The following is a 13,306-nucleotide window of genomic DNA, read 5'->3' on the forward strand; positions in this document are numbered from 1 at the left end:
TTAGCTTCAGACAGGATCAATATATTTATTTTTGTCTGTGGTTCTGTATGGGTGTGAAACTTGGTCTCGAACATTAAGGGAGGAACATAGACTGAGGGTATTTGAGAACAGGGTGCTGAGGAGAATATTTGGACCGAAGAGAGATGAAGTGACAGGAGGTTGGAGAAAACTGCATAATGAGGAGCTTCATAACTTGTACTTTTCTCCAAGTATAATTAGAATGATCAAGTCAAGGAGGATGAGGTGAGCAGGGCGTGTAGCACGAATGGGGGAGAATATAAATGCATATAGGATATTGATGGGAAATCCGGAAGAAAGAGACCACTGGGAAGACCAAGTCGTAGGTCGTTGGACAATATTAAGATGGATCTTAGAGAGACAGGTTGGGATGGTATGGATTGGACTGATCTGGCTCAGGATAGGGACCAGTGAAGGGCTGTCGTGAATACGGTAATGAAACTTCGGGTTCCATAAAATGGTGGGAAGTAAGATATAGCAGCTGACGATAATGGCAAGTTGAGGTGTCACGTATTATTATTATTATTATTATTATTATTATTATTAGAGGGGGTGGGTTTCCCCATGCACCGCGACTAATAGTCTATTGTACGCCCCCCTTTGATATTCTACCAGTCGCCATGCCCTTCCGGTACTGGTGCTTGCTATAAGCCCCATCTTGCCAGCGAGATCAGCCACCTCTCTGGCAGTGGTCCCCGATACTTCCCCATCTACCGGAGGAATTGGAAACTACTTGGGCGAGAAACTTCGCCTAATTTTTGCTCAGAGGTCTCCTAGAGACATGAGGATCTTTTATGTGCCGTAAATCTACGACACGGGACACACGGCTTAAAGTCCCTCCCGGAGGACTTGTTCCCTGAAATTTTCCGCCCTTAAAAGTTCCAAGACCTCCGCCGGGTTTGAACCCGCGTACCTTGAGTCATGAGGTGGGAACGTTACCCCTAGACTACGGAGGCCGCACGCGTCACATAACCACGTGATTAATTAGTTGTACAATGTTGTATGTCAAACAGTCTTTAGGATTCGGATTCTTTTGTTCGTTAAGTGTTTTTTTATTAAGAAATGCGAAGAACGGAAACACGCTCAGAATTCTCAGTGAGGAATTTTGAAGATCACGACTTTTTGAATGATAGTGTCTGAGGAAGATGCTTATGTTTTTCAATAAGATCCAAGAAAAAATGCCGAAGTTTCAAACGGAGAGGTTCTCAGAAACAAAAAGTGGTACGAATGTTATAAATAGAGGACAAAACCATACTGATATCGCTTTCATAAAGATATATTCGACCACTCATTGTAGCTTCAGAATTTTGAACATCTGCAGCAGTATTTTCGTCGAAGGAACCGCATCTTTGTTCAGTAAATTTTATGCCATCCTACATAGAAAACTCCACGGAGAAAAATCGTTCTTGAGAAGCTAACAATTGCGCAGCTAATCAAGATAATCTCCACTGGTTACCATGTCCACAGCAGGCCACCATTTGGTCTCTATTAGGAGTAAGGAGAATCCATTTCACATCATCACATTCCATTTGTCGAAAAGTAATTTTAATATTATACTCTCATCTACTATTAGATCTCATAAGTTGTCTCTTTCCTTGAGGATTTTTTTTTCTTTGGAGCTACAGCCCCAGTGGGCCTTGGCCTACCTTCATGAAACTCTCCGTTTTATTTCGGTTTACTAGATCTTACTCATTCGGTAGGACTCCTTGTGTGGATGATCAGCCCGTCGCAAAGCTTCTACCTGTATACAAACACAGAAAAACGCACACACACACTCGCAAACATTCGTGCCCTGAGTGGAATTTTAACCCACGGTCCTGGCTTCCGAGCGAGCGAAGAAAGTGCATGCCTTAGACCGCTCAGCTACCGTGACCGGTCTTTCCTTGAAGTTATCCGGCATTTTGTGTGGCTATCTTATCTGTATTTTGGGTACTAAGTACTGTTCATCTCACATATCTTTATACGTTCACTTTAATGACACACCATGAACAGTTCAAATTATGCAATTTTCCGTTTGGATTTCTGTTCAGCTTCCTGTCACTTCCTTCCTGCCAGACCTAGTCTTCCACAGTACATTCTGAATGTACGGATTCTAGCCCAAAACAAATTTACTAGTGAACGAATATCCATTGCACTTATCTCATTTATTGGCATATATTCATGAAAAATATCACTTTGAATCAACTGATGACATTCAGAAAAATACAATTACAGCACTTAGAGAACTTTCGGAAAACAATTCCCAGTGTTGTTGCCGGTCATGTCATCTGCGATGTGACTCATGCATATGGTCAGAATATCACCATGTTCACTGCTTATTAGTGACAATATATTTTGTTTGAATTGTTTTCGTACTTTAATTGTTAGATCCCGTAAGATAATTTGTAATATCTGAGATCTGGAAATTATCTCAGCGCTGTCTTGATTTTCTGTATAGTCGCAGACTTACTTATCGAGCATGTACACTTTAAGAAGGAAGGGGCACTAATGTCTTATTTTGGAGAGTGTTTCTGTGTACATTTAATGCTCCTTGGGGGCTCGTTAAGAACCGTATCAGGCCAAGGGAGTTGTGACGTCATAACATTCAGTTGGCAGGCTACTTTACAACTTGGTTATGGGGATACGTGGCAGGTTATTCAGGAAGAGTTAAAAGTCTCCACTGTCTCTTTCGAGAGAGAAATGAGTTCGGTGACCGAACGGAAGGTATGTTAATGGTATGGACAACACACTTGTACCATTCTGTACTCTTTTATGGAAGTATGGAAGTGTTATAAAAATTCTTTGCTGAAAGAGACGCTATTAATATTCTGAAGTAGTCTGCCTTATGAAAATATTTGAAAAGCTTATGAACAAATGAATATATGGTAATGAAGTTGGTGTACTTACCACACCGACCACCACAATTCACATCTTTTTAAAAGTTAATTATGTCCCACAGCTCAGGCGGTTAGTCGCCAACCCGCGTTCTTTCCCACGTCATGTCGAGTGGTGAGCAAAATGGCACTAGGGTAGGTCTGTCCGAGTAGTTCGGTTTCCAATTAAAATCCCACCGGAAGTTCCATACATCCTGGGCTCTATTGTAGACCCGATAGAGGCCGGCGTACCAAGTGGACTCAGTCTCACCCCACTCCAAAATTAAACGAAAGGAAGAATGAGACCTTTCGGTTGCTAATTCCTTGTTTCTTGGTTAATTTAATTTCTCGTTGTTATTTGCATTCCTATAAAACCGATACCAGATGGTCTTTCTGGGATTTAGGCGGCCGAACTTTGAAAGGGGACACTCACATCCATGTAGTGTCGAAGTTTATATGCGTGAAGGCCGCTTCCTGTTCTCACATCGTCCATGGAGTCTGAAAAAGTAAAGGGTCAACTTTCCGTCCACTGTATTTGGCGAGCGTGGAAGTCTGCTTGTCCCGAAGTGTGATAAAGAAACTTGGACGTGGATGCATACTTTCGTATGATTTAAGGGAGATTAGGATTGAGCACGAAATGTTAGTGTGAAATGTGAGAAGATGACTTGAGAGGCCTGCTTCGCATGTACAGTGCGCTATTAAAATAATTTGTATTTATCATACGAACAGGAGCAATGAATAGCGAAGTCGGTATAGAGACTGGCTGCGGGCTGACGATCTGGGGTTCGAAGTTCGAGTCCCGGTACAGTCAAGAATGTCCTCTTCTCCACGTCATCCAGACCGGCTCTGAGGCCCACCCAGACTCCTATCGAATGGATGCCGGGGGCTCATTCCCCGGGGTTAAAGCTACCGGGGCGTGAGACTGGCCATTCCACTCCAGCTAGTGCCGAAGTCAAGAAAATGTGGCTCTATACATCCACATCCCAATACTCCTTCGATGCATAATGCTTAGTAACTTAAGCACAGGGACAACTTTACCCTTTACTGTATATACTATTATACGAACATTGTCTTGGATCTCATACATTGTATGAGATATAGCGGACATACACGACGTTTCGGAAATTGGATCAGAACTGGAGGCTCGGAAACTGAGTCCCTCTAAGGGAGGGAATATCATCATGTCGAACCTTCTTTAGAACCAGCCCATCCTCCTATCCTTTTGACTCCAGTTGTTCTTTGACTAAAATAAAATTGGTTAGAGCGTATAGCTATCCATTGCTCTTCATCTACTACTGCTGTCTATAATACATGGAGCCACACCTCCACGTCCCTGTAATCATTCACGATTTGGTGTTTAGATACAGAGGCAAGTCACTTCAGTTATGCTTATCCTCTTCTCGGGATCAGGGTAGATATACAGTAGCTTTGTTCTGTAGCTGACAGTTCGGGCATTATAGGTTTGACGTTGTTTTAAACGTATGATGCATGTTTGTGTTTGTTACAGGAATGGAATGATTATAAGCTGAAGTGGAACCCTGATGATTATGGCGGTGTGGAGACGTTGCATGTCCCGTCAGAACACATCTGGCTGCCCGACATTGTGCTCTATAACAAGTGAGTGCCACGTCACCAGAAAACAATTGATTGTCTGTCACTCAAGCAACCGTACAATTAGTTAGCGCGTTGTCACAACATTTATCAGCTGCTATGTTAGATTCTATAATTATGAGTAAATACATTCGACGAACTTCTATCAATTCCATGCAGCCTAATGTACTATGAGAATCTAACTGTGACTCAGCTGGTCACCAAAACGAACGTGTTCACAAGAGCCCATCACTGGAACTTATGTTGAACCGCCTCAGCGCTATCCTCGGCTTCATGCACAGTTTCTTTGCGATATGTCCGAGCTTACTCCTCGTGCATGTTTAGGCCCTCCAAAAGATCTCTTCAATTCCAATTTTACACTAACTTTTGTACGTGGCTTACACCTCCGCTTGCAAGTTACATGTATGGAAAATACGAGTGTTATTTCTAATAATATTTGTCTTCTCGTCTGCTGTTTAAAAAAAATAGAATATACAATTGTATAATTTTGCCTGTGGTTCTGTATGGGAGTGAAACTTGGTCTCTAACAATAGGGGAGGAACATAGACATTGTGGTTAGCCGTGAGTTCTGAAATGATGACCTGTTCAGCAACGGCAGTAGGTTCAAGTATCTCCAATAAGAGACCTAAAGCATCTGTTTTAATGCTTTATTGATCTTCTAAGAGAGACGTGGGTGGAAAAATTATGGTTTGTATGAAGCAGTTTATTTCCCGAACTTGCAACTTTATTTAAATAAATATTCATGTTTACGCCTCAGAACGTTTTCCAAATCGTGTACTTCTTTATAAGGGAATCTTAAGTGTGCACTCATTAAGCTTTGTAATACTGTAATATTTTAAGTGGTAAATGATTTAAAAGCTCTAAAGTCTTTTGTGAGATCAGTCATCACGCTTTTATGCTGGAAAGGACAACGAATTCAACGAATCTGTAATATGTTCCAGTGCTGACGGAAACTACGAGGTGACCATAATGACAAAGGCAATCCTCAATTACACAGGGAAAGTGATGTGGAAACCTCCTGCCATCTACAAATCGTTCTGTGAAATTGATGTCGAGTACTTCCCTTTCGACGAACAGACGTGTTTTATGAAGTTCGGCTCCTGGACGTACGATGGATACCTGGTCGGTAACACACAATTCATTTTTAGTTAATGAAAGCAAATGGACAGAATTTACAAATTCGAATGTATACTCCTGTTTATGACAAGGATATTTCTGAAGGTTACTGCCCTCTGGGGTGTGACACAGCTTGCTGGTAGCGATCTATAGAACTGTACGGTGTCATGTACCAGAATCCAGTAATCTTTAATCCTAAACATGTTTACTATCAGTGAAATTCTTAATTCTGTTGATGAGTCGCTCTCTGATTCTGTCTTATGACATCCAATGACAAGAAAATTTAAATTTAAAAAGTTCATCTAGCCAAACGTTACGGACGAACGGATAATGCTCCTGCAGTGTATTCGAAATATCACGGTTTCGAACCTCTGCCCGGAGGCAGAAGACTCTGACTGATATTTTCTTGAGTTTCCTCATCACATTCAGGTAAATGCAGAAATAGTGCATTTAAATAGGTGCCTACCTTTCCCTTCCACATATTTTCAGTGCACCATACTCCAACTGCCGTGTCATTCAACGCTATGATATATGAAGAATTGAAATATCCGTTAAATGAATTAACAATTAATTAAAAGTATAAAAGACGTGGCTGTGTTTACGTGTATTCGGGAAATAATCCAGACATTTTCTTCATAAGAAGAAAGCAGTCTTCTGGGATGTGGCACCGTGTAGATGTGGTGTAGATAGGTAGATATTTGGGAGGAGTCCTTGGGTGAGGATCGACCAATCGCGAGGCCTCTACCTACACAGTACAACACAGATATACGTCCACAGCCAGAGTCAGATTCGAACCCAAAACCATAGTATTCGAGCAGTAGAGGAGAATACATGCATGAGATGGCGCGGTCACTGCGTTCGGCGATATTTTCTACAATTGTAATACAGAATTCCAGTCTTATACCCAATTCTGGGTCTTCTACATTGGATTAAGTTCATTTTCTTTCATTTGCATAGTGGGGAGTGGAGTCCAGTTGGGTCCACTCGTCATGGCGGTCACTGATTTGCCTATTGTACCTGCCGCTGGTGATTATGATGATGGAGAGTTTTGTGGAATAAATATTGGCAGGGGAAACCTAAGTACTCGAAGAAAACCTGCCCCAGTGCCACTTTGTCCACCACAAATTCCACTTGACCAGACCCGGGCTCGAACCCGGGCCGCTGCAGTGAGAAGCTAGCGACTAACCGCTTGACCTATGGCGCGGCCCCTGGATTAAGTTTCACAAAATATTGTCCCTGAAGATTCACTTGGCTTCACCATCACTCTAATTTCGACTTTACTTCTTTTTAAGTTAATTAAAAATATATGTTTTCATAAAAATCTACATGTATTTATTGTGTCTTATATTTGAGCTGCATATTAAATGTCTTAACTGTATGGAACTGTGGGCAGAAGAATTGTTTCGCGTAACGAAACTTTATTCTTCTGAAAGGCGAACAGAGGAGATGCAGAGCTACAGAAGAAGGCTGCAGGGCACATCTCCTGAATGATACGACCCCCTGGCCGCAAGGGTAAAGAAGAGCGAAGTATGTTGCTACTGCGAGCTCGGAATCTTTATAGGTTATGGATGTTTGTGTGTCTTCATCATAACCTTGTCAATTTCAGATTCAATGATAAGCTACCCCCCCGGTGCAGACTTGTACCGGTTCTCTCGGTCTTTTCGCTTGCTGATTTTCTTATTTTTTCCTTCTACCCTGAAGATGGAGGCTATACGTTCCTCCGAAACGTCGGTTAACACCACATCTACACGGTGCCATAACCCAGAGGACTGCTTTCTTCTTAGTCACCGCCGTGAAAAAGTCAAATCTTACATTTTCTTCATTGTTCCCGTGTCCACTGAATTCAGAACATTATTTCCAGGATTAATAAGTGGCCCTCGTACACATTTGTCTTTCTGCTTCATTCCTTATTCTTCTCTTAGCTCTGCAAGGATTATGTTTTCATTTGAACACTGTTCGTTACGAAACTACTTCTTCACGTTTTTCAAGCTCAATACAAACTAACAAACGCCACACTGAGTCAGTGAGTGATCCGGGCTTGGATAAACTGAAGCGAAGAAGGGGGGGGGGGNNGGGGGGGGGGGTGTACTGTGTACTGTGTACTGGGTACTGTGTAGGTAGAGGCCTTGCGATTGGTCGATCCCCACCCAAGGAGTCCTCCCAAATATCTACCTAAAAGATTTCTAAACCTGGAAAACAGAAGGCCTTGAGGTAAAGTTGTTGTAATGCCCTAGAAAAAGGAGAGAGTTCCGCTAAATATGTGAAATAAAAATGTTAGTTCACTAGTAAATTAATTAATAATTGGTTAATTCGTGGTATAATTTGTTGGCTGATTTATTAACCACTTGTAACTCAGTCTATAAAGCGGCTGGAATCGGTTCCTCAGAGGAGAGAAATTTTTGCAACATGACTTCCCCCAAATTCATTCTACATGACACCTATTCGGGGACATTCTTAAACTCATTTCAAAATGAGCTGCATACAATATAATTCGCAAAAAAAAATTCAAAATGATTCTCTACATGTGACAGAAAGTGAGGGGTAGTACAATCTTTTCATTTTGTGATCTTCTCCTATATCAGTAACTTAATTCGATCATTTTGCAAAATATTTTCGTTATTTCGGTAGTAATTTAATTCCGTCATATCCAAAGATCATCTCTTGTAATTCGGTTATTTGATATGCGGCTCCATTTAAAACTTACTTTAAACTATAACACAATATTAAAGCAGATTAATATGTACGAAAAAGCTTTCGACTGTATTTATGCACGTTCAGTTACATCACCGCATACACAAATCCATGTTCATACGGGTACACAAGCACACACATACTCAGCAAATGGATGGCATTGTTGAGAGAGTAATGCCACTAATGCAGAGAACAAGCAACATAATTTGTAATTAGGATCCTAACCGTATTAGTGTCTTGGTTTAAAATAGAGTCACGGAAGCCGTTATTTAACTGAGAATTTTAGGACTACTTTTCCAAACCAATAATTCAATATTTTCAGGTCTATGGGTGACTAAAGACCGTGTTTGGATTGGTAATTGGATTTACTAACCACCTACAGGTTGTAACTGCAATTAATTATTACAGTATTGCTGATTTCCACAATTTACAATCACGCCACACTAAATCGTCTGTCTATCTGCAGTAGTCCTCACGGATTTATAACACAGGAACCATAACAGTTTCACTGAATCACAGACTCCAAACATTACACATAAATAAAGTCTTCAAATCACACGTTAAGTCCTCACATGCTGACTTCTAATTCTTCTTCAACTACGAACTTCCCGTGGCTATCTCCTACCGAGAACTGACTTGTTTGTTCGCGTACTTCTGTCGTTGCTACTACTCCTAACTCACAACTCGTAACTCGTTACTGGCAACGAATTCTGTCACTCTTAGGCTAGGAACACACACAGCGACATAGGCCGTACGACGTCCGTACGGTTCATGTCGCATCAAGTAGTAGAATATAAAGTGTAGTCTTAGCTTTCATACGTGACGACATGCGACATCTACCGTACGGCAGTCGGAGAGCAAAGAAATGTGTTTGGTCGCTCTAGTGTAAAAGGAGGTTGTACGGCAAAAAAAATCGTACATTTTTCCGTACGACCGATGTTGCTGTGTGTGTTCCTAGCCTTACTTACATAGCCACGGAAAGACCATGGACCTACAGTAAACATATACAGTAGAACTTGGTTATAACGTCATCAAAGGGACCTAAAAATAGTGTCGTTATAAACGAATGTCGTTGTAACCGAAATGGGCACTTCCACAGTAGCCTTATGTTAGTCACGTAAAAATCTACCAAAAACCGAGTTAAAATGTTGCATTTTTTAGTGAAATACGTAGTTAAGTACAGACTAACGTAACATTAACGTGGAATTGCCCAAATGTGTAATATCAAAGACATATTACAGCGCTTTTCACTGACAATACACACAATATTTCACGAATCACTTTAACTTTCTCTTCAATGCTTAAAACTTTCCTTTTCATTGCCATGTTTTCGCTACTGCACTTCTCTGGGTTTAGGCAGGAACACTATAGGGTAAGTAGACAATGTGAGGTCCTGTTAGACGAGATTCTAGGAAAGGAATGCAGTTAACAACCTGCCGCGTCCTCTTGCACTATTCACGCAGTCCCACCCCACACCCTTGTTTTCGCATAAAACCCACGCTCCTCTTGCAGCCCGCGGTCGTATTCTTCCAGGACAGTCACGTCAGCAAGTAGAGAAAGTGAGGGTGGGCAGACACATCGAACTTTCCCACGATATCAGAGAAATTCAGGAATGAAAATGACGTTACATACGAGGTTGATACATTTGTGCATGTCGTACTAAGCAAGGTATAAGAACAGTTGCTTTATGAGGAATTAGTTCGTACCATTGAATATTTGACGCAATAGACAAGGTGTCGCAGAAACCGATGTTGCTATAACCAAGTTTTACTGTATCAAGTGATCGCTATCCAGCCAGTCTATTGGCGCGTCAGTCGGATCTACAGAAAACGCAACTTCCTCTATTCTTTCATATTGGACCGTGTTTACAGAGTTGTTGCCTGACAACGCGTTGATCAAATCTATTACAATATTCAGCTCCATATAAAGTGTAAGCTTTTAAGCAATTATTTAACACTGGTCATTTTATCGTCAAATGTTTCTTTTAATTTGTGAATTTATGTAAATTACATGTTAAGATGATTGATTTTTGGTCAGCCACTACCTACAATTTGTAGTCACTAAACCTTACATATTTCAAAACATTAAATATATGCGCAAAATTATTGCGACTAAAATTTTGAAATAGAGTGAAAACTCTCTAATTTTGACTTCACTGATTTGGAATTCGCGGTAATTCGGATCACTATTCAGTCCATTTCACAATTAATTCCAAAGAGTTGATGGAAGGCTATAAAGAGGGCTGACACAAACGTCACAGAAAGTCAGCTTCACGTAATTCAACCGAACCGAACATTTTCATGGTAGTTAGATGAAGGGGGTTACGAAGATCTTGGCTTGGAGATCGGCTGCAGTTGAATGCATTTCTTTCGACTGAAACAAGTATTTTCGAGAATGGTTATGTGGACTATCGAGCTAGTTAAAAACATTTAGGAGGTGAATATTGCTTTCGTCTTGATGTTGATGGAGGCAACAGATTCATTGGAATCACCGGCAACCACCTGCCTCATTGCACGGTATTTCATCCCAAAGGCTGCAATGTAGATATTAAAATACACCTTGCAGTGGAACCTTGGAGATAGGGGTTTCGAGATTGGGTCCAATGGAAAGATTTTTAACAGAAAGATATGTCCGCATTTCCCTAAACCTACCACCGTAATTGTCTGTAATATTTCTACATCTGAATACAGAGTGGCTCATGATTTCTGTTGCGATTTTAACGACTGTTCGTTACTGTTTTGTCAGCGTAATTTGTGTTACTTCATTTCACAGCTGGATCTGCGCCACATTTCCCAGTCCTCGGACTCGGATACCATAGATATGGGGATCGATCTCCAGGACTATTATCTGTCGGTGGAGTGGGACATCATGCGAGTGCCAGCAGTACGTAACGAGAAGTTCTATAGCTGCTGTGAGGAACCGTATCTTGACATCAGCTTCAACATCACTCTCCGCAGAAAGACGCTGTTCTACACCGTCAACCTCATCATCCCGTGTGTCGGTATATCGTTTCTTTCGGTGTTGGTATTCTACCTGCCCTCAGACTCTGGAGAAAAGGTCTCGCTCTGTATATCCATCCTTCTCTCACTTACAGTGTTCTTTCTTCTGCTCGCCGAAATCATTCCTCCAACCTCACTCACCGTTCCTCTCCTCGGCAAATATCTACTTTTCACCATGGTTTTAGTCACTTTGTCAGTAGTGGTCACCATAGCTGTGCTCAACGTCAATTTTCGATCACCTGTAACACATCGGATGAGACCCTGGGTACACCGTTTGTTTATCCAGTTACTTCCAAAAGTGTTATTTATAGAGAGACCTAAATCAGAAGATTCAGTTGATGACGAAGAAGACGAACTCAAACCGCCAGAAGGAGTTCTAACCGGGGTGTTTGATGTTCCTTCTGATATGGACAAATATATGTCATATGGAGGGAAACGGTATAGCGCGGACTATGCTATTCCAGCTTTGCCTCCGTCACGTTTTGAAATGGCAGCGTCAGGCGATGGGCCTTGCTTCGGTGACCCCCCACTGCCACTTCCGGGAGCTGATGATGACCTCTTTAGCCCTGGAATAGGATGTGTCGCCGGTGCAGCGGCAGCAGTGTGTGGGGCTCACGATCAGAGTCCAACTTTCGACAAACCGTCGCATGAAATGGAGAAGACCATTGAGGACGCTAGATTCATCGCTCAACATGTCAGGAACAAAGACAAATTCGAAAATGTGAGTATGATTTACCTTATTCTACAAGGAGCTGAGCCCTTTTTGAGAAGACGCCAATTCTGCAGCTACTCAAGAAATTCCCAGCATTATATGGACACCGAAGGTTCATTATCGTGTTCACAAGAGCCCTCCACTGGTCAGTATATCCTGAGCCAGATTAATTCAATCCATACCATCCAATCCTATCTCTCTAAGATTCATTTTAATATTCTCCACACACCTACGTCTTGGTCTTCCCAGTGGTCTCTTTCCTTCTGGCTTTCCCACCAATATCCTATACGCATTCCTTTCCAACCCATTCGTGCTACATGCCCTGCCCATCTCATCATCCTTGACTTGATCATTCTAATTATACTTGGAGAATAGTACAAGTTATGAAGCTCCTCGTTATGCAGTTTTCTCCAACCTCCTGTCACTTCATCTCTCTTCGGTCCAAATATTCTCCTCAACACCCTGTTCTCAAAGACCCTCAGTCTATGTTCCTCCCTTAGGCGGGTCCCTTGTCACAACGGCATGGCCCGTCCTCAGGTTCGACTTGGACGAATTCTCTGGATAAACGACCTAGGCTAAAGAATATGGACGTGAGATTCGTTACTAGGAATGTTAGAAGTTTGTATTATTAAAAGACATAAAGTAAGAAATAGCTGTGTTGCTTCTATAAAGTCCACTCAAACTGTGAACGCAGGAATTCTGGGAAACAAAGCTTCTTTACGTGCTCCTGAAAGCGTAACTTCATTAATTCTGTCTGAGTGCTGTGTAGAAAATAGAAAGCGGCGTGCTGGAAATTGTGAAGGGGCGTCCCTTTCCATGTGCAAAGGTTGAAGGAAGACGTCGTTACTTTATTTTAACATAATATTTATATCGAAATGTAACAAGTAGTCACTATATGTTGAAAAAGATTGTAAATGTTGCATAACCAGTATAAGAAACACTGAAATTCAGAAAAGGAAATCTGACACTTGCCATCTCAAGTTATAGTTCCCATAGATATCCTTCCCACTGACTCACTCTGGTACATGCAGCCGCTCCTGTGAACACGACAATGAACCTTCGGGTTCCATAAAACGCTGGGAAATTCTTGAGTAGCTGCAGAATTGGCGGCTCCTCCAGAAGGGCTCAGCTCCATGAGTTGTTGTTGTTATTAGAGGGGGTGGGTTTCCCCATGCACCGCCACCAGTTTGATCTATTGTGCGTCCCCCTATGATTTTCTACCAGTCTCTATACTCTACCGGTACTGGCGCTTACCATCAGTTCCGACTCAGCCAGCGCGGTCGCCCTCTACTGGCTCAGAGGTATCT

General features: G+C 41.8%; 1 protein-coding gene across 2 annotated transcripts in view; it reads left to right on the forward strand.

Moving 5' to 3' along the window:
• The window catches only part of LOC111872150 (acetylcholine receptor subunit alpha-like 1), a 586,882-nt gene that overhangs the window by 567,370 nt on the left and 6,206 nt on the right, over window positions 1-13,306 (forward strand). For both annotated transcript variants that reach the window (XM_023865742.2, XM_033754548.1), the window contains 3 exons: window positions 4,378-4,487; window positions 5,423-5,603; window positions 11,061-12,008. In XM_023865742.2, the coding sequence (XP_023721510.1) occupies window positions 4,378-4,487; window positions 5,423-5,603; window positions 11,061-12,008 (1,239 nt within the window). The remainder of the gene's footprint in view (window positions 1-4,377; window positions 4,488-5,422; window positions 5,604-11,060; window positions 12,009-13,306) is intronic.

This window comes from Cryptotermes secundus, unplaced genomic scaffold (assembly GCF_002891405.2).
Source record: "Cryptotermes secundus unplaced genomic scaffold, Csec_1.0 scaffold534, whole genome shotgun sequence".
In the NCBI taxonomy this organism is placed as follows: domain Eukaryota; kingdom Metazoa; phylum Arthropoda; class Insecta; order Blattodea; family Kalotermitidae; genus Cryptotermes; species Cryptotermes secundus.